Source organism: Erinaceus europaeus, chromosome 10, assembly GCF_950295315.1.
Source record: "Erinaceus europaeus chromosome 10, mEriEur2.1, whole genome shotgun sequence".
NCBI lineage: Eukaryota > Metazoa > Chordata > Mammalia > Eulipotyphla > Erinaceidae > Erinaceus > Erinaceus europaeus.
Window position 1 is genome coordinate 94,131,550 of NC_080171.1, and position 21,282 is coordinate 94,152,831.

Here is a 21,282-nt window from a genome sequence, read left to right on the forward strand (position 1 = left end):
CTGTATCCGGTTGGCCAAGATCTTGTTTAATATTTTGGCATCTATGTTCATCAGAGATATTGGTCTGTAGTTTTCCTTTTTTGTTCTGTCCCTATCAGCTTTTGGTATCGGTGATGTTGGCTTCAAAGAAGGTGGAAGGGGGTATTCCTATTTCTTCAGTCTTATTGAAAAGCTTAAGAAGTATGGGTACTGTTTCCTGAAAGTTTTGTAGAATTCATTTGTGAAGCCATCTGGTCCAGGACTTTTGTTGTTGGGGAGGTTCTTAATAATGGTTTCAATTTCTTTGTCTGTTATTGGTGCATTTAGATTTTGTAGTTCTTCTTGGTTCAGTTTTGGAAGGGCATATGCTTCTAGGAAATGTTCCATTTCTTCCAGATTCTCTAGCTTGGTGGCGTATAGTTCTTTATAAAAGTTTTGCAAGATTCTCTGGATTTCTGTGGTGTCAGTTGTGATATCTCCTCCATCATTTACAATTCTATTAATTTGAGTCTTCTCTCTTTTTTGTTTGGTGAGTCTGGCTAGGGGTTTGTCAATTTTGTTTAATCTTTCAAAGAACCAACATTTGGCTTCATTGATCTTTTGTATGGTTCTTTTATTTTCGATGTTGTTTATTTCTGCTCGAACTTTAGTGATTTCTGTCCTTCTGGTTGCTTTAGGGTTCCTTTGTTCCTCTTCCTCTAAGTCCATGAGCTGTGCAGTAAGGTCGTTCATTTGAGCTTCTTCTTGGTGTTTAATATGTGATTGTATGGCTATAAGTTTCCCTCTCAGTTCTGCTTTAGCTGTGTCCCAAATATTTTATAGGTTGTGTCTTCATTTTCATTAGTTTCCAGGAAAATTTGAATTTCCTGCTTGAGTGAGTCTCTGACCCAGTGTTTCTTAAGGAGTATGTTGTTGAGTTTCCAAATTCTGTGACTTTAAATAATTTTCTGTTTGTTGTTAAATGTTAGTTTTACTCCACTGTGGTCTGAGAAGATACTTGGGAAGATTTCAATGTTCTTGAATTTATTTATGTTGTCTTTGTGACCTAATGTGTGGTCTATCCTTGAGTATGTGTTATGTGGAATTGAAAGGAATGTATATTCCAGTTTTTTGGGGTGATGGACTCTGAAAATGTCCAAGAGCTCTAGTCTGTCAATATCTTCATTCAATTCTCTTGTATCTTTGTTGATACTCTGCTTTGTTGATCTGTCTAAGTGTGAGAGTGGGGTATTGAAGTCTCCCACTATTATTGTATTACTATTGATGTATTTTTGAAATTCTTTCAGTAAGTGCTTGACGTATTTGGATGGTCCCTCATTGGGTGCATAGATCTTAATGATTGTTAAGTCTTCTTGGCTGATTGATCCCCTAATCATTATGTAATTTCCTTGCCTATCTTTTATTACTTTATTTAGTTTAAAATCTATCATGTCTGAGATGAGAATGGCTGTTCCTGCCCTTTTTTGTGGACCGTTAGCCTGTATGATAGTTTTCCATCCTTTCACTTTAAGTCTGTGTTTATCTTGTTGTGACAGATGGGATTCTTGCAAGCAGCATATGGTTGGATTATGTTTTCTGATCCATCCCCCAACTCTGTGCCTTTTGATGGGTGAGTTTAAGCCATTAACATTTATTGATATTATTGGTTTAATGTATTGTAGTGCCATTGTTCAAAAAAAAATTTTTTTTTGTTTGCTCTGATATATTGCCAGTATTGTAGTGATGAAATGTTTATAAGAGGTCTTTGAGAACCTCTTTCAGGGCTAGTTTGGTGATGGTTGCCTCCTTTAACTGTTGTTTGTCTAAGAAGGTTTTGATCCCTCCATCTAGTTTGAATGGAAGTCTAGCAGGATATATTATCCTTGGTTGAAACCTTTTTCATTCAGGGCTCGATATATATCTTGCCATTCTCTTCTAGCTTTTAGAGTTTGAGTGGAGAAGTCTGCAAATAATCTTATGGGTTTTCCCTTGTATGTGACTTTTTGTTTCTCTCTTGCAGCCTTTAGGATCCTTTCTTTATCCTTACTTCTTCTCATTGTGACTATGATGTGTCTTGGTGTCTTCAGGTCTGGGTTGATTCTGTTTGGTACTCTCTAGGCCTCTTGAATCTTGATGTCCTTTCTGTTATTCAGGTCTGGGAAGTTTTCTTCTATTATTTCCTCTAGAATGTTTGCTTCCCCTTCCTCTCTTTCTTCCTCTGGCAGGCCAATTATATGAATGTTACTTCTTTTGAGATCATCCCATATGTCTCTGTTGTTGTTTTCAGTGTCTCTCAATCTCTTTTAAGCTCTTTCACCTCTTTCTTAGTTTTCTCTAACTCATCCTCTGTCTGACTAATTCTGTTTTCTGCTTCTGTTAGTCTGCTTTCCCTTGCCTCAGCTTCTTTCTTCATTATAGCTATTTCAGCTTTCAGTTCTCTAATTGCCTCAAGATAATCAGTATTTTCCTTGGGGGTCTCAACTGTTGTTTTCCCTAATACTGCCATTCCTTTCCTCCAATGTTGTTTTCATTTCTGTGATTTAAGTTTATTATTGCTTGCATACTTTTCTTATCTTGTTACTTCTGGCTGATTTGTAGTTTCTTCTGGGCTCTTGTCTTCGTTCATTGGAGTAGCAGTTTTATTTATTTTTGATCTACCCATTTTTTTATGCTCTGTTGTTCCTCAGTTGTTGTGTCTTGAGCACAAGCAACACTGTACTAAAACCTTTCTGACAATTGCACTCACCAACCTCAGAAATTACAGTAGCAACTGAAGCAAGTATTGAAGCAGCTTAATCACTACCAGTTAGCCAAACAATTTCTCCAGTCCGTTAAAAAATAGTAACCAAATCCCAGTGAAGAAGAAAGAGAAAAGAAAGAAGGGATAGCAAGAATAGACAGTTATGCAAATCTACTATCCACTGTATATTCTAAGGGTAACAAGAGGGGAAAGGGGACTAGAGCAGAGAAACACACATAGAGAGTCCACTCTGAATCAGATTTCTTCCCCAAAATAATTCACAAACTCAGAAAGGTGAAGAAGGAAGGAAGGAGTGTATGACAAGATAAAAAAAAAAAAGATAGAAAAAGAAAAAAGAGACAAGTGAGAGAAATGGGAATAGATAAGAAAAGAGCTGTAATTAAAAAGCAGTGAAAAGAAAAAAAAACCCTCAGGACTAGACAAGGATGGCTGAAATAGACATTTATGCAAATCTACTATCCACTGTATATTCTAGGGGTGGCTAAAGGAGGAAGGGACGTTGAGCAGAGACACTCGCAGTGAGAATCCACACTGAGTCAGAATTCTTCCCCAAAATTATTCCCAAATGTGTATCAGTGAATTCAAAAAAGCACACTGTTTGGTGGTGTGGGGGCTGAGGCCTGTGGCTTTGGAAGCTGTAGGATTAAGGAAGAATGGATGACAAGAATGAGAAAAAGAAAAAAAAAAGAAAGAGAGAAAAAAGAAAAAGATAAGAAAAAGAGAACAGTCATAAAAGAGAGGTGAAAGGAAAGATTTTTTAAAATTTATTTTTAATTATTTAATTAGCTATGCGGGGTGAGGTGGGGGTGTTGGCTACTTAGAAAGAAAAAAAAGGCCAGAGGTTTCAGAAGGGTATAGACTTAGAATGAATGATACACCCTAGTGGGACAGGAATTTGGTAAAGAAAGAAAGAGGCTCAGCAGGGGAGCCTGCTAGGAGCTATTCCCTGGACTGGTTATGGGGGGCTGGGGAGGGGGTGTGCTTTATAAACAGAAAAAATATATATTTTTCCCCCTTTTTTTCTACTCTATTTCTTAACCCAAATTAAGTTATAGTCACCTTCTTGGTGTTACTACTAGGACCCCTTATTCACTGGCCTACTAAAGGCAGAAAATCCTACCATTTCCAGAAGATGTTGTCAGAGCTCAAGCCACTAGCAGCTTCTCAGTCCGCCATCTTCTGGGAACTGCTTGTTTTTGTTTTTCATGCCTCCAGGGTTATTGCTGGGGCTCAGTGCCTGCACCATGAATCCACTGCTCCTGGAGGCCATTTTCCCCCCCTTTTGTTGCCCTTGTTGTTGTAGCCTTGTTGTGGTTATTATTGTTGGTGGTGATGTCATTTGTTGTTGGATAGGACAGAGAGAAATGGAGAGAGGAGGTGAAAACAGAGAGGGGGAGAGAAAGACACCTGCAGACCTGCTTCACCACCTGTGAAGCGACTCCCCTGCAGGTGGGGAGTTCGGGGCTCAAACCGGGATCCTTACGGTGATCCTTGCACTTTGTGCCACCTGCGCTTAAGCCACTGCACTACCGTCCAACCCCCAAATGTTTTTATTTCCCAGGAGCTAGAAACAGCTCTTTCTAAATTTCTAATTGAATATAAGAAAAATCAAGTCCATATCACACACAGTCCATTATTATAAGTGGGTCTTCATGGTGTAATGAACTAGGATTTAGGCTTGGGTTTTCTGGATTTGAATCCTCATTTGGCCTTTCTCTTTCAAGCCACACTCTCAAACTCAATACCCGGGGAACGATGTTATCAATCCCAAGAATTATGGCAAGGGTTAAATGAGTTCATAGTTATAAAACTCCCATATACATAAAGGAGTATGCAAATAATAAAGAGTAATTTATATTCCCAGAAGAACTTATCTTTAGTATCTGGCAATGGCACATCTCCATAGGGAATGTTTATAGGAAAAGCAGCAATTACTCCCAAATGGTCCTACACCAGAATCTTGTGTCTTTAATCCACTGGGTCCCCAGTCTGGCTGATAAAGAGGGACACCTTTGTTATTGTCTTAGATCTGCTAAAGATGAAAGCACATGCCTCCTCTGTCATTTAGTTCTTGGCTTCTGACTCCTCCCGCCAGGGTACTTCTAAGTCCTTCAAAGAGGAAATGAAAACTGTACTCATTTTCTAGAGCTGACAATATTTAAATGTATCACTTTTGGGCTAGGTAAGGCCAGTACTTGAAGAAGTGTGTGTGTGTGTGTGTGTGTGTGTGTTCTAATATAAAATAGATTTAAATCAGGACCTTGATATCATTCTTATTGCGTTTTCTAGAATAACTTTTGCAGAAACAATTGTTATAACTCCTTGAGGTGTGTGCTTCCCTCTCTATAAAATGTTACTTCTTTCACTGTTTCACTAAATGTTGGTGTGCACTCAAGTTGTGAGCACAGTCTTTCAGGTTTAAAAATAACAGAAATCGGGAGTCGGGCGGTGGCGCAGCAGGTTAAGCGCAGGTGGCGCAAAGCACAGGGACCGGCGTAAGGATCCCGGTTCGAGCCCCTGGCTCCCCACCTACAGGGGAGTCACTTCACAGGCGGTGAAGCAGGTCTGCAGGTGTCTGTCTTTCTCTCCCCCTCTCTGTCTTCCCCTCCTCTCTCCATTTCTCTCTGTCCTATCCAACAATGACACCAACACCAACAATAACAACTATAACAACAATAAAAAACAACAAGGCCAACAAGAGGGAAAATAAATAAATAAAGATATAAAAAAATAACAGAAATCACCATCTTTTTGCAAGTAGTTGTAAACATGCCTATAGACAGTTTTATGTTCTTTCAAATATTATAACACAAGCTCTTCATGGGCTTATGTTACTGGTTATGAGATTTCATTTCTAATGAATGTGTTCCATAGTTATCTTAACCTTTCCTTGTTGTCAAAAATATCACGTAGGGTCAATCTGTCTTTTATCCCAGAACTCTGAGACATGTTCTTACTAAGGGGATGTCATTGAAAATCCAGTGTCTGGTATCCTAGTCACTTTCAATTATCTGATTAAGGATTGGGACAATATATCCTTCCTGAGCCTTTTGAGGAAATTACAGATCTTATCTCTCTCATGAACATCACATACACAGATATTTTTGCTGTATATCTGACTTCATTTCCTGTGAATTTCTACACTGATTGAGATTTTTGTCCTTTTTATATGCAGATAGGATTTCTGTGAGTATTTTTTTCTGCTTTGGAGCAGTTCATACTTTCTCATTTGTGTGACATATTTGACAGTTTTCTTGAGGTAGATGTTGTAGAGAAACTTAATTTTAATGTAATCAATGGCATCAAATTCTATATTTATGTTGCTTTTTTTAGTGTATCATAATTTAAAAAGGCATCACTACCATAGGACAATAGACATAATCTACAAATTTATCTTTTAATGGTTATAAGTTTTTGCTTCCCACATTTGGGATATTTTTAAATAAGAGAAATATATAGAGGAATAGAAAGAGAGGAAGGGAGAAGGGGGTTGGGAGCAGGGGGTTGTACATTAGGGAGAGACCAGAGCACGGATCAACTCTAGTTTATGGTAATACTGGGGGTTGAAACTTGGACCTTGGAGCCTTAGAAATGAAAGATTTTTTCATAAGCATTATGTTATTTCCCCAGTCCCACATTTAGGATTCTTACACTTTGTTTTTGCTTCCAAATAATTATCAGTGGTGGTTGGTGCTGCATGGTTTCAGCATAGCCTTTTTTTTGAAAGATAGAGAAAGATAGGGAGCTCAAGAGGGGGGAAGAGGAAAAGAAAGAGAAAGGGGAGAGTGGGAGGGGAGAGGGAAGGGGAGTGGAGGGGGAGGGGGAGGGGGAGGGGGAGGGGGAGGGGGAGGGAGAGGGAGAGGCAGAGGGAGAGGGAGAGGGAGAGGGAGAGGGAGAGGGAGAGGGAGAGGGAGAGGGAGAGGGAGAGGGAGACAGAATGGATGGGGAGAAGATATACCTGCTTCTCCACATGTGAAGCTTTCTTCCTACAGGTGGGGACCAAGGGCTTAATCTGAGTCATTGCTTATAGTCATGTGTGTGCTCTACCAGGTAAGTCACCACCTAGCTCCTTTAATAAACTCTTTTAATGTATATTTTAAATGTATGGTGTGTGGAAGAAATATGTTGATTTTTTTCTAACAGAACTATCCAACTGCCTCAACCACTTATAATTGAAGAGTGCACTGAATTTATGCCACTTCCATCAATTGTCAAACCTTTATAAACACTTTTGGTTTTAGAATCTTTACTTTTCTCTATCGTTTCATTGATTTGTCCCTGTAAAAATGTATTATATCTTGTAGTTAATATAGAGTCATAATAAACTTTAATGTTTATCTTTCCTTTTACAAAAATAAATATTTTAAGAAATATTGGCAGGAAGTAAATTATTAATAAGTTAATTTTTAAACACCAAAAATTAGAATGCCTTTAAAATTACTTTTGGTGTTTAAGTTGGGTTTTTTATTGTATTTATTTGAATGTGATGTCTTATGTCAATTAACTAACATAGTACCTCAAGATCATTAGGGTTAAGCCTAAGTGAGTTCCTATGTAATTTTTAAAAAAGGTTTTATCATGATGAATTTAACTGGATCTGACATATTATTTGACAGACAAACTTATATTGTCTATTAATTAATCACCTATGATAGATTCTACAATCAATGAACAAATTAGAAATAATTATGCAATGTATAGATAGTGTATAGAATTAAAATATCACAAAAAATCATAAAGAACAGGGGGGTAATCTGATGTCAGTTAACTTGCCATATTTCCAGAGAACAAACTCTGGAGTCAAAACGCTTATGTCCAAATCACAGCTTATCTTTGTGATTGTGAGGAAACTCTGCCAGGGATAGTTCATCTGAAAAGTAGATTTAATAATAGTATTCACTGAGAAAATTTATTTACAACTGCTGAATCACGTAATAATGTAAACCATTATAATTGTTTAACATTTGATAGTCCCTATTATTATTCTTATATATATTTAGACATATTTGATTTTATTCATTTTACTTTTACAGTAATTTATTTTAGAAAAACTGTCACATGCTAGCATAAATTAAGTAAAATTACAACAATGACAAAAATGTTTATCTCTGGAATATTATTTAATAAGTACCACTTGATAGTCAGAAAATCTGGTCCTGGTGATTTACAGAGCCTTAGATTAAGAAGATTTCATCATCTACTCATGTGAGAATATTTGTCAGGACTAGAGTCCCAGGGTTTAGAGAGGATGTTCTATTATCTTCATAATACAGATTCTTCCTTTAGTTCATTTACTGAGCAGTTGGGGAAAACTCCAAGCATTTAAGTCTGAAGTAAGGATAGAGTGACCCTGAGACACAAACCTGGCTGAATGAGATGTGGCTACCGTCATTCATATTGTAGAAAAAAATGTCACTGTCCTCATAATCTAAGAAAACTGCAATCTTTTGTGGACATTCATCTATCTGGAGATGCTGTTCTAAGGAAATATCTTGGAGACAGAAGGTGAGAGCCCTGTATTCACATCCCTTCTTCTCTAATACTCGAATGTCTTGTGTGGACCACTCTTCTCTGGCGATACCTCATAAATGCCTAGAGTCCACTCATCACTGTCCTTAAGGTCTACCTCCCAATAGTATCTCCCTGAAGTGAAGCTTTCCTGACCAAGCTTGATAAGGGATCAGCTTCTTCGGTTGGAGAGAACATCAAAGCAAAGAGAGAGAAGTAAAGAAAAGGGAGAAAGAATCTGGGGACAGAGATCAGATGAAGAAAGAAATGGAAGATGCACTTAAAATAAAAAAGAATCTCGAGGAAGACCTTGAACGACGAAAGGCATTATACGAAGCAGATTGGAAGAAGGCTCTGTTATATCCTGACTGGAGGAAGGAACAATTCCAGGCTGCCATTGTGACATTCACTCATGAAATCTCTCACCAGCACAGTTCTGACCCAGAAGGAAGAGAGAATTTCAGAGAGGACACAGAAGACATGTCTTCTAGCAATAAGACAGAAGACTGCAACCTTATCAAGCTTGGTCCTTTTAATTTATTTTTATTATTTTATTTTATTTTTTTAATATTTATTTTATTTATTTATTCCCTTTTGTTGCCCTTGTTGTTTTATTGTTGTAGTTATTATTGTTGTTGTTGGATAGGACAGAGAGAAATGGAGAGAGGAGGGGAAGACAGAGAGGAGGAGAGAAAGATAGACACCTGCAGACCTGCTTCACCGCCTGTGAAGCGACTCCCCTGCAGGTGGGGAGCTGGGGTTCAAACCGGGATCCTTATGCCGGTCCTTGTGCTTTGCGCCACCTGCACTTAACCCGCTGCGCTACAGACTCCCCTGGTCTTTTTTATTTTTTAATACGTTTCTTTTATTATCTATTTATTGGATAAAGACAGCCAGAAGTATAGTGGGGAGGGGGAGGTAGAGAGACAGAGAGACACCTCCTCTTCAACACTTGCAAAGTCTTTTCCTTGCAGGTGGGGGATGGGAGTTTAAAATTAATTGATCATTATTCATTGTAACATGTGCATTCATCCAGGCGCTCAACCACCTAGCAATAAAACTATCAGTATTCTACTTACAGAGATAAGGATCAGTTTGAGAAAGTGGCCCTATATCCTAAAGCTATACTGTTTCTATGTTAATTCTGTAAACTATACATAAAATGTAAGACAAGATGGATGAAGAAAAACACTAAATTAAAAAAGAGTTCTATTTTTTATATCTTTTTTTAATATTTATTTATTCCCTTTTGTTACCCTTGTTGTTTTATTGTTGCAGTTATTATTGTTGTTGTTATTGAGGTCGTCGCCGTTGGATAGGACAGAGAGAAATTGAGAGAGGAGGGGAATACAGAGGGGGAAAGAAAGACACCTACAGACCTGCCTCACCGCTTGTGAAGCGACTCCCCTGCAATTGGTGGGGGGCGCCTAACCGGGATCCTTATACCCATCCTTGCGCTTTGTGCCCCGTATGCTTAACCCACTGGGCTCCGACTCCCTAAGAGCAGCTCTATTATGCTATGCCAAAATTATAATTTTTTAATATCTTTAAAAAATATTTTTATTTTATTTATTTTCTCTTTTGTTGCCCTTTTTTATTGTTGCTGTAGTTATTATTGTTGTTATCGATGTCATCATTGTTAGAACAGTGAGAAATGGAGAGAGGAGGAGAAGACAGAGAGGAGGAGAGAAAGATAGACACCTGCAGACCTGCTTCACCACCTGGGAAGCAACTCTCCTGCATGTGGGGATCCGGGACTCGATCGGGTATCCCTCCGCGGGTCTGTGCACTTAATCCGCTGAGCTATCTCCGGACTCCCAAAATTATAATTTTTATCTCAAGACATTCTGGCTTTTTCCTTCAGTTTTCTCCACTGATTCCCAACAACTGAAACGCCATTATGAGATCTGAGAATTGGAGCAGTGTGTCTGAGTTCCTTCTCCTAGGACTCCACATCCGACCAGAACAGCAGGGCATTTTCTTCTCCCTGTTCCTGATCATGTACCTGACCACGGTGCTGGGGAACCTTCTCATCATCCTGCTTATCAAGCTGGACTCTCGCCTCCACACCCCCATGTACTTCTTCCTCAGCCACTTGGCCCTCACTGATATCACTTTCTCATCAGTTACTGTTCCAAGACTTTTAATGACCATGTACACTAAGTTCAGATTCATTCCATATGCTGAATGCATTTCACAGACATATTTTTTCATATTATTTGCTGACCTAGACAGTTTTCTGATCACATCAATGGCCTATGATAGGTATGTTGCCATCTGTCACCCTCTGCATTATACTACCATCATGAGCCAGCACATCTGTATTGCATTGGTGGCTGGGTCCTGGGTCATTGCTTGTGCTTGTGCTCTTTTGCATACATTCCTTCTAGCAAAGCTATCTTTCTGTGTTGATCACATTATCCCTCACTTCTTCTGTGACCTTGCTGCACTGCTCAAATTGTCCTGCTCAGATACCTCCATCAACCAGTTGGTAATCTTTACTGCTGGACTAGCAGCCATTATGGTGCCATTCCTATGCATCCTTATTTCTTATGGTCATATTGGGGCCACCATCCTTCGGGTTCCCTCTACCAAGGGCATCTGTAAAACCTTGTCCACATGTGGGTCACATCTATCTGTAGTGACTCTCTATTATGGAGCAATTATTAGTCTATATTTTGTTCCCTCATCCAACAACACCAATGAGAAGAACATAGTTGCATCATTACTCTACACAGTAGTCACTCCCATGTTGAATCCTTTCATTTACAGCCTGAGAAATAAAGACATGAAAGGGGCCTTGAAAAAACTCTTGAGTAAAAAACCACATTCTTCCATCTGATACTTACTTTCCTTTTAGAGACTCCACCTGGTCTATTCCTTGACAACGTGTAAATACATGAATTGAAAACATAGCTAACTTGTTTTCCTTCTACATCTGTCACTCTGAAATATTTAATTGACATTACTGTACCTGTTAGAGGCAACAGTTAAAAAGACCATGCTCTTGTCTTTGCTCCTTACTTTTATGTAACTTATTATTTTCTTGGATAATGGGATTGGAAAATTCTTTGAGGAAGCTGTGTCACTTTGACTGATATCATTAAATGGAGCCATCAAAGATGGTCCTTTCCCCTACTTTAAAGGTGCTATAAATTGACTTTTTACACCTTCATTTGTTATGCCACACAGGTGACAACGCTCGTGAATTAGGCATACAAATATGCAAGGGTCCTCACTTTTGAAGTGCCCTGTGCCTTGACACCCTCCCCCCCCCCCCCCCCCCCGTGGAGCTTGACAAGGTCAGCTGCCAAGGCCATGAGGATGACAGACTTCAAGGAAGCTGCATCCCCAGGAATGGGCTAGGACGCTGCAAAGGGAATCTATGTTGGAATGTTTTGATGATTCTGATGATTGACCTAGCTGTAGTAGCTTGGGAACCTGGTAACTTTCCAGAAGCAGCCCCTATGCATGATAAATCCCCTAAGACTAGAAGATGGCACCCCCCACACAAACATACTAGGTGTGCACTCATAAGACTCATGCTCCAAAAATCGGAGCCAAAAGAATTTGCAGGACAAACAATAAAGTCACTGATAAGTCACTGGCTAGCTGATTATATAAATGTCAAGGGAAAAACAAATTAACTAAAAGAAAAAAGTGCTACATGTACAGTACAGAGCAGGAACTATAATTCTAGGCAAAACCACAAACCCCGATGCTTATCTTTTGCTTTCGTTTTGTACCAATGTTTATGTAACTGTGAAACTGTATAAAAGCAGAAGTTCTAATCAAGTAAAATTGAGTTAAGGGAGATATTCATACTTAAGAGTGTGTAGATAAAACTAAAAGAATGTTACAGTAAAGTGAAAGTAAAAAGAAAACTGCCATGTCCCACTCAATTCCAGAACGATGGGTCTGACAGGGTCAGCACCCCAGAAAACTCTCTTCAAGGAAGAAGAATTCTGAGAGTGGGTCTTGGCATCCTGAGTAGATCTAAATTGGAAACTCTGATTATTGTTTTCATTATGTACATGGTGATGATGCCGTGTAATCGGGGATGAACAGCCCCTGTTCCCAGATTAGATACAGATGAACAGGAAATGAGGTGGACAAAGTTATGGGTCATCAAATACATTAAGTTTTAGGAAAAATTCTTAATAATACTTACCTCCTCTTATGAAATATGTTAAAACTCTACATAAAAAAACCCCATGAAGTACGACATTTTTTGTGTAAAACCACAAGGCCATCTAATCAAGAAATGAGCTTTACTTTCTGTTTCAGATATTGTTTATGTAAGACTGAAAGATATATAAACTCTCACTAGATGAATAAAAATTGAGCTCAGATTCACCTTCCAACAGAGTGTGGTGTATTCTGTTCTCCCGTGCGCCAACTCCTGACCCACTGGATGGTCGCCTTCGGAGTTCCCTGATCCTTCCTGCTGCTCTTACGCTGTAGTGGTCTGTCACACACTTTCCTACTGTTTTTAGGAAGAACTTCTTAAATTTTATTCTTCTTGCATAATAATTAGCTCACTACTTTCTTGCCTCTCAGAAATGCAGTTCACACTTCTTTTCTACCCAGACACGTAGACAAATGCAGTAATTAAATAAAAGTCACTTAAGTTTTCTAAGAATTTAATATGAATTAATATAATACAGTGTAGATAAAATAATATTAACCTAAAAAGTTTGTTGGGGAAATTTCAGACTTCAGAGGTGGAAAAATACACTAAGATCACAGTGAAATTGGAATTGAACATCAGCTGTCTCTGACTCAGTGGTTCAGCTTGGCCAGACTATAATAATTAATATGACACGATGATATCCTGAAGAGGAAAAATTAACTCAGCCTGGTTAAGAGGATATAAACAAAGTCTTACACAAGGCATTGCTTTATCTGAAACTTAAATCACGATTAGCCAGATATACAAAGTTTATTTTGTCTCAGCAATTACAGGGGTGAGGGTAGCATGTGTCATGATATTAAATTGGGGGTTTCAGGTGAGGTGCCAAATTTGAAGATGCCAGATAACGAAAGCAAACAAATAAAATCATAATCTATATACTATAAAAAAAAGTGAAGGGAGTAGATAGCATAATGATTGTGGCTCTAATACTCCAGGCTCAATCCCGTGCACCACCATAAACCAGAGCTGAGCAGTCTGCCGGTTAAAAACAGAAGGGAGCCGGGTGGTGGCTCAGTGGGTTAAGCGCAGGTGGTGCAAAGCGCAAGGACCAGAGTAAGAATCCAGGTTCGAGCCCCCGGCTCCCCACCTGCAGGGGAATCACCTCACAGGTGGTGAAGCAGGTCTGCAGGTGTTTATCTTTCTCTTCCCCTCTCTGTCTTCCCCTCCTCTCTCCATTTCTCTCTGTCCTATCCAACAATAATAACAACAACAATAAACAATAAGGGCAACAAATGGGAAAATAAATATTTAAAAGTATATATTAAAAAAAGAAAAAAGGTAATAAATAAATAAACTTAAAAAAAAGAAGAAGGAGGAGGAGGAGGAGGAGAATGGAAAACAACAAGTAGTAAATGTCAAATGTTAGCAAGTCTCTAAACCTAGAAGTGAGTCTACAACACCTGAGGACATGGAGGGGAGAGGGACATTTAAGTAGGTTTCCTTCAGATGAAATTGCACAATAAGCTCCAAATGTTACCCATGAAGGTGGTAATTTTCCCTTCACTTCAGGTTGAGACAATTTAGAGACAAGACAATTTAGGGAGACTGATATATAAACCCTGCTTTTATGAGGATGAGAGTAATCAGAATGATAAAACTGGGAATGGAAAGAAATAGAGAAAAGAGAGAAAGAAAGACTGTGTTGTAAAATTTCTTTAACTTATCTTCTTGTACCTTGAAATTTATTATATGCACAGTTCCACTGTTCCCAGAAATTTTTATTTGCCTTTCAATTTCAGTAGAAATAGGAAGAAGAAGACACATACACAGAGAAAACCTGTCACAAACCACTCCACTGTTCTTTTTTTTTTATTTAAGAAAGGATTAATTAACAAAACCATAGGGTAGGAGGGGTACAACTCCACACAATTCCCACCACCCAATCTCCATATCCCACCCCCTCCCCTGATAGCTTTCCCATTTTCCATCCCTCTGGGAGCATGGACCCAGGGTCATTGTGGGTTGCAGTAGGTAGAAGGTCTGGCTTCTGTAATTGCTTCCCCGCTGAACATGGGCGTTGACTGGTCGGTCCATACTCCCAGTCTGCCTCTCTCTTTCCCTAGTAGGGTGTGTCTCTGGGGAAGCTGAGCTCCAGGACACATTGGTGGGGTCTTCAGTCCAGGGAAGCCTGGCTGGCATCCTGATGGCATCTGGAACCTGGTGACTGAAAAGAGAGTTAACATATGAAGCCAAACAAATTGTTGAGCAATCATGGACCCAAAGCTTGGAATAGTGGAGAGGAAGTGTTAGGGAGGTACTCACTGCAAACTCTAGTGTACTTCTGCTTTCAGGTATATATATTTTCAGTAGTTTATAGATACGTGTGAACATATGCTCTCTCTCACAGAAACTGGTGTATATCTAGGTTTTGGGACTTTGTTAGAAAGTGAACCACCTGAGATGAAATTAGAGTGTACTATGAAAGGAAAAGTCTCACCTGAGTGATGAAGCTGAAGGGTTGTCATTCCACATGTGAAGTCTCTGGACACAGTCTGAAGTGAAGCATGTTGAGGTGGCAATCGTTGCATTGGTTAGGTTGTGATCAGCGGATGCAATATTATTTGATATGGATTGGGAGAGGCATACGGGAAAGTGGGCCCTATCCAAGGGTTCCAGGACTGGGGGAAGTAGAGGCTCTATAGTGGAGATGTGAGGTTCCTGCTGTCTTAGGGTTCAAAAAGACAATCGATAGTTAATGTTATCACATTATTTGTTAATTGGGTTAACTTTGAAAAGTCCTTTATGGTTTGCTGTACAGTACCCAGTATCTTGTATATAGCTGTGCTATTGGATGCTTCTGATCTACTTGGGTAAAATTAATTGTATGTTTCAAAGTTTCTCAAAACACAAACTGAATCTTTTTAATATATAGGCTGTGTATTTGATATGTGGACTCTCTCAAAAGCCTAGTCCACTGTTCTTGAAGCCCCCTGCTACCATAGAGCTCCCATATGATACCAGAGCTTAAACCTGGGATTTTGGTGAAGCACATTTTCTACTCAGCTGCCATCTGGTGTTTTAAAATTATTTCTTTTTAAAATAAGTGATTTAATAATGATTTACAAGATTATAAGATTATAGGGATGTAGTTCCACACTGCACCCACCACCAAAGTTCTGTGCTCCTAACCTCACAACGGTAAATACTTCTTAGATACACAATGGCTATTATTTTTGCATTGTGCTTTTTATTTTTCTTTGTCTTTGGTTATAATATGTCTTTCATTCAGTAACAAACTATAGAAATGATCCCTGAAAGCATAGTCTTTGCCTTTCCTTTAGTGTCCTTTCCTTTTAAAAGATTTACCTTTTGAGAAAGAGAGAGATTCTGCTCCTGAAACTTCTGCCCTGAAGGTGAGAACTGGAAGCTTAAACTCTTATCCTTGTGCATGATAACTTGTGTGCTCTACTGAGTGTGCCACTTCCCAACCCATCAGATATATTTTTTAGTCTACAAATTTCTATCTGAGCCATTTGCCAATCCAACAGGTCCAATATGTGATATACTATATTATAAAAGAAGTGGTATTTTCTATTGCAATTTCATTTTGTCAGATTCACTGCTAGTTTTTTTATTTAAATTTCTAAAATTTCTTACTCAGATATGACTTACAAATACTTTCTTTTACACTCAAAATTTTGTTTTTTTTTTGTTTGATTTAACTCATATATGGTATACAGAAAAAAACAAACAACAGATAAATAAAAGAACTGTGAAAATTTTAAACTATGAGATCAATTAGTGATTGCTACTGGGAGATGAGGAAGACCTGGGGAGGTGAGATGCAAATCAGGATAAAGGGAAACACATGTCGCTTTTCAATATACACACCTGTAATATAAGATTCATAGAGTGGGGAGTCGAGAGGTAGCACAGCGGGTTAAGCGCATGTGGCGCCAAGCGCAAAGACCTATGTAAGGATCCTGGTTCAAGCCCCCGGCTTCCCACCTGCAGGGGAGTCACTTCACAGGTGGTGAAGCAGGTCTGCAGGTGTCTATCTTTCTCTCCCTTCTCAGTCTTCCCCTCCTCTCTCCATTTCTCTCTGTCCTATCCAAAAACGACAACATCAATAACAACAACTGCAACAACAACAACAACAACAACAAAAAAACAAGGGCAACAAAAGGGACAATAAATAAATGTTTAAAAAATTAATTAAAATATTTTTTAAAAAGATTGATAGAATGATACGCCAATTGAAAAGGAAAGGAAACAAACAACATGAATAAAACTAAGACTATTCTCAACTGTGCTATTCATTGAGTATAAGCATTCAGAATTGATAGGCGTAACCTAAATTAGAAGTGTTGGGTCACAGGTACACATTGTCCAGGTTTAATTGCCTTTCCACGTCAAAGACATCACAAGCCTTTTAAGTATTAAGAAAGTGGGGAATAACTCACAGGCTAATAGCATGTATAGTATTGAAATCTCAGACACAACTTCAGCATCTACAAAAATCAAACAAATGTAATTTTCTTGCATATCAATGGAGAAATAATGAATTATTTAATTATCTAATTAAGGAACTTAATTATTAATATACATAAACATTAAAATGAATTGATACCTAATAGTATATTAAAACTAAGTTCTATTTATTTTAAGGATTCTAAGAACTGACTGCAAATTCTAAAGTTTACATAGGTAGCAAACTTTCTTCATGTACATGAACTGAGTTTTTTCCTTAAAAAAATGTTGTGTAGGGGCCAGGTGGTGGTGCACCTGGTTGAGTGTACATGTTACAATGTTCAAGGGCCCAGGTTCAAGCCCCTGGTTCCCACCTGCAAGAGGAAAGCTTTGTGAGTGGTGAAGCAGTGCTGCAGGTGTCTCTCTAGTCTCTCTCCCTCCCTACCACCTCCTTCCCTCTTGATTTCTGTTGTCTATATCTAATAAATAAAGAAAGATAAAACAAAAGAAACACAAATAAAAAAACGTTGCCTACATTTTATTTAAGCCATACTAAAAAACATGATTTGCTAACCATGCCAATTCAAAACTCAAATGGGGAAATGAAGATCTCCAAAGTGCTAAATAACTGAATTGCTACCAACACACATTCTGTTGATTTTCTATTATTCTATTACAATGACACTTAGTTTAGCTTCTCACTAGCTTCACTGTAGAAACTCAACAAGTTTCTATTTTAAGATCACATACTCCCCTTAGACCCTAGACAATGTGTTTGCACTATGAACAGTTAGGAGGTTGTGTGTGTGTGTGTGTGTGTGTGTGTGTGTGTGTGTGTGCGCGTGCGATTGATGTATGAGTGCATGTGTGTATGTATGTCAATGTGCTGCAATAACTCTGAGTGTGAAAGATATTTTCTCTGATACTTCAGCAGCATCATATTAATTTAGTAGCTAATTTTTCTAGACTTTGAGCAAGAGTACATTAGTATACCCACTAATGCTAAATTTTCTGAAGCAAATTGTACTAAAGGAGATTCCACTGAGTTGTTATTATTATCTATACATATTTAGGATGCTCTCTGACAAAAAAATATTAACCCACTTTTCTCAATCTCTGTATTTTTTCTGTTGCCACATCCTTTCTTGTTTTCTATAAACCTAAATGGTTGTCATTTTCAAGGTAACTTCATCATAAGTAATCACCTTTTCTTCTTCTAGCGTTTGCCCTTCTTCTATAGCCAGTCAACAGCGCCAGGTTGAGCCTGATGTCTGCTTGTTGCTGGCTTTGAAAGTGACTGGGATCCATGTGGATTCAGTAGGCTAGGAAGGATCGTCAGTTTCCCCAATAAATGGGTACTCACGGGATGCACCACGAGAAGGTCGATCCAATGCATCCCAAGTAATCACCTTAAAGTCAAGAACACAAATCAAAATTATTGCATAAGGAACTTTAATTACATTAAAGTAGGGTATTGATAGGTAGTAAACAAATGACAAGTTTCCATTGGCAGGAAGGCACCTGCAACATATACACATGACAAATGATTCACTCTAGATTCTATGAAATCTGTATATAAGGCAATAAATTAAAGAAAAAGTCTATAAGGAAGCAAGGGAAAATCATAATTGTGTATTTTGCAAGATAATATTTTGTATCATTAGAGATTATACTAGCTGTTCCAAGAGTCCAGTGTGGGTCTTCAAGTGGGTAAACGACATCTTCATGTGTTGATTCAGGGCACTGAGTTTAACCAACTCTTGGAGAATGCAGGTGATTTGTTTCCGGTCAATAGAAACACAGGCTTTAAAATTTTTTCTAGGATATACACACTCTCTTATACTTGGAGAATTTATCAGACATCTACACTTAGATTAGTAAAAATACTGCCTCTCAGTGACAACCTCACACTTGGAAATAATATCATAAAAATCTGATGACTTCTCCATCAGGAATAACACAACAGACCCCTTTGTCCCTGTAGGACCTTGCCCACAATGTGAATCAACAAAGGTAGAGACTGTTCCATTCTGCGAAGGGATGTTGGACAACAGACTCTACCTACTACCTGAGCAAGATGGGTCCCGAAATTAGTGCAACTGGAATGTTCCTAGCTGTGACCACAGAATGCGAGCTCAGACCTACAGGGATACAGAAGTTACATAGGCTCCTGTGCTGAATATGCACCCCAGATCAAATTGATGGGGTTTACAGTTAACAATATTTATATACTTTTCCCATAATTGAGAGATACTCTCTTCCCTGATCCAGCTTTCTAGTCCTTTTCAGCTATGACACCATCTCCTCAGACAATAACCTGGGTTCACTGGAATATTAGATGTCAGGCGCAGGCAAAATCTAGTAAAGTCATGGGCCCCTTGAAATAGATCTAAAATAGACCTACTAGCTTTTTTCAAAACGAAGACCCCAAATCTTCATCTGAATATTCTTGCCTTTAGGTTCACCATTAGTCAACAATTAGTTCTGCTTTATATCTCAACTTTTTTTCAACTACCAGGTTCCAGATGATACTGTGATGCCAACCTGGCTTCCATGGCCAGACAACCCCACCATGCGTCCTGGAGCCCCCATCCCTAGAGCCCTGACTCACTAGGAAAAAAGAGAGACAGGCTGGGAGTTTGGATCGACCTGCCAATACCCATGTTCAGCAGGGAAGCAATTACAGAAGTCAGATCTTCCACCTTCTGCACCCTACAATGATCCTGAGTCCATACTCCCAGAAGGATAAAGAATAGGGAAGCTATCAAGGGAAGGGATTGGATAAGGAGTTCTGGGGGTGGGAGCTGTGTGGTAATGTATCCCTCTTACCCTATAGTCTTGTAAATATTTCCATTTTATGAAGAAATTTTTTTTTAAATTTTTTAATTTGGTGACTGTCTAGTAATTTCTACCACAAATATGTCATAAGCATAGGGTAAAATACTTTAGCTTACAAATAATTAGGGAAATAGAAAGTAAAGCCACAGTGAGATAGAAAATCTATAGTATGTGTTTTGATAACAATTCAGTTATTTTATATTCACACAGTAAATAATAGTATTTAATTCTCATATGTTATAGCATTCTATTCATGCTAATTCACTCAAATTAAGGCATCTTATCAGTACCAAATGTATTTAAGTGATTAACTGAAGAAGTCAATAGCAAAAACTCCCAGGCTCTGGTAATGGAGACTTATTAATATCACTGGAAAAAATAGGCTTTATTTCTGAGTCTTACTTTAGATTTACAGAAAAAAATTGTACAGAAAATTTCTATAAACTTCTCCCCTACCCATTTCCTCTTTGTAGACATCTTGCTTCAATTGTAGTACCTTTGTTATGACTGAACTAATGCTGACATATTAAATGAAGTCTGTAGTTTACTTTAGAGTTTATTCCTTGTGTAATATAGAATTTTTGGCAAATGCACAGTGATATACACACACTGTTACAACACCACAGAAAATACTTAAATACTTGCACTGCCCTCCAATTGCCTTTTCTCTACCTATTCACCCTTCTCCACCACCAGTAATTGCATGGTAACCATTTTCTTTTTATTCTTTCCACAATTTGCTTACTCCAAAATATCATGTAATTGGGATCATTCGGTGTACAATCTTTTTACAGTGTTTTTTTTTTTTTGGTAGGTACTACTACTATTAGAGAATAGTTTGACACAGCCAAGGAGATAGTTTAGTTGGTAGAACTTGAGATTCACAAACCTGACACTGAATCCTGATGTCGCATGTAACTGAGTGGTGCTCTTGTCTTTTTCTTCCTCTCCCTCTTCCCCCCCTTTGTGTATGTGTGTGTCTAATATGAAATAAATAAAAAGAAAAATAGAAGTTTATCAGTGAAAATTAAGTTCTATATGTGTATGCCTGCAATCCAGTAATTTTCCGTACATATAGTTTATAGGCTGTCATCCACATATGCGCTGGGTGATGTGCAAGTTTTATGAGTGGCATATTAGAAAACTTCTGAGAAAAACAAAATAGCCTTAAAAAGTAGAAAAGATAAGTGTATTTGGTCTCCCCACCAGAATATAGATAAATTTCACAAAGATAATAGTAGACAACAAAAACAAAACCTGGAAGAATAAATATGGTGTTGTTCTGTTTACATGGAATTCTAGTGCATGGGAAAAATGAAGGATTAAAAGAAAAGTTTTAAGCTTTAAGTAAAATTAAAGGAATATTGAAAATATGAATAATAATGAGTACTTCCAAAAGTAGGGGAAGATACAATGAGGAGAAAACCAAGGAACTAAAATAATGTCAGTTTTATAGTATCTAATTATATTATATACTACTAAATAGTATTTTATTTACTACTATTTACAGTGTGGTGATATGTCATATACATACATATTCTTATATAGTATATGCTATGTATAATCTTTTGTTTGTGTTATACATTTTAATTTAAATAGAATTATTAGCAAA

At 38.1% G+C, this 21,282-nt stretch overlaps 1 protein-coding gene across 2 annotated transcripts in view; it reads left to right on the forward strand.

The window, feature by feature from the left end:
• The first annotated feature begins 685 nt into the window (after positions 1 to 685).
• Positions 686 to 21,282, forward strand: part of LOC107522142 (olfactory receptor 1J1-like) — a 44,036-nt gene continuing 23,439 nt past the window's right edge. The window contains exons 1-3 of one of the 2 annotated variants that reach the window (XM_060200103.1): positions 686 to 702; positions 7,400 to 7,414; positions 10,151 to 11,069. In XM_060200103.1, coding sequence (XP_060056086.1) covers positions 686 to 702; positions 7,400 to 7,414; positions 10,151 to 11,069 — 951 coding nt within the window. Of the gene's footprint in view, positions 703 to 7,399; positions 7,415 to 10,127; positions 11,070 to 21,282 lie in introns of those variants that run through there. The other variant, XM_060200102.1, reaches the window with a different exon arrangement.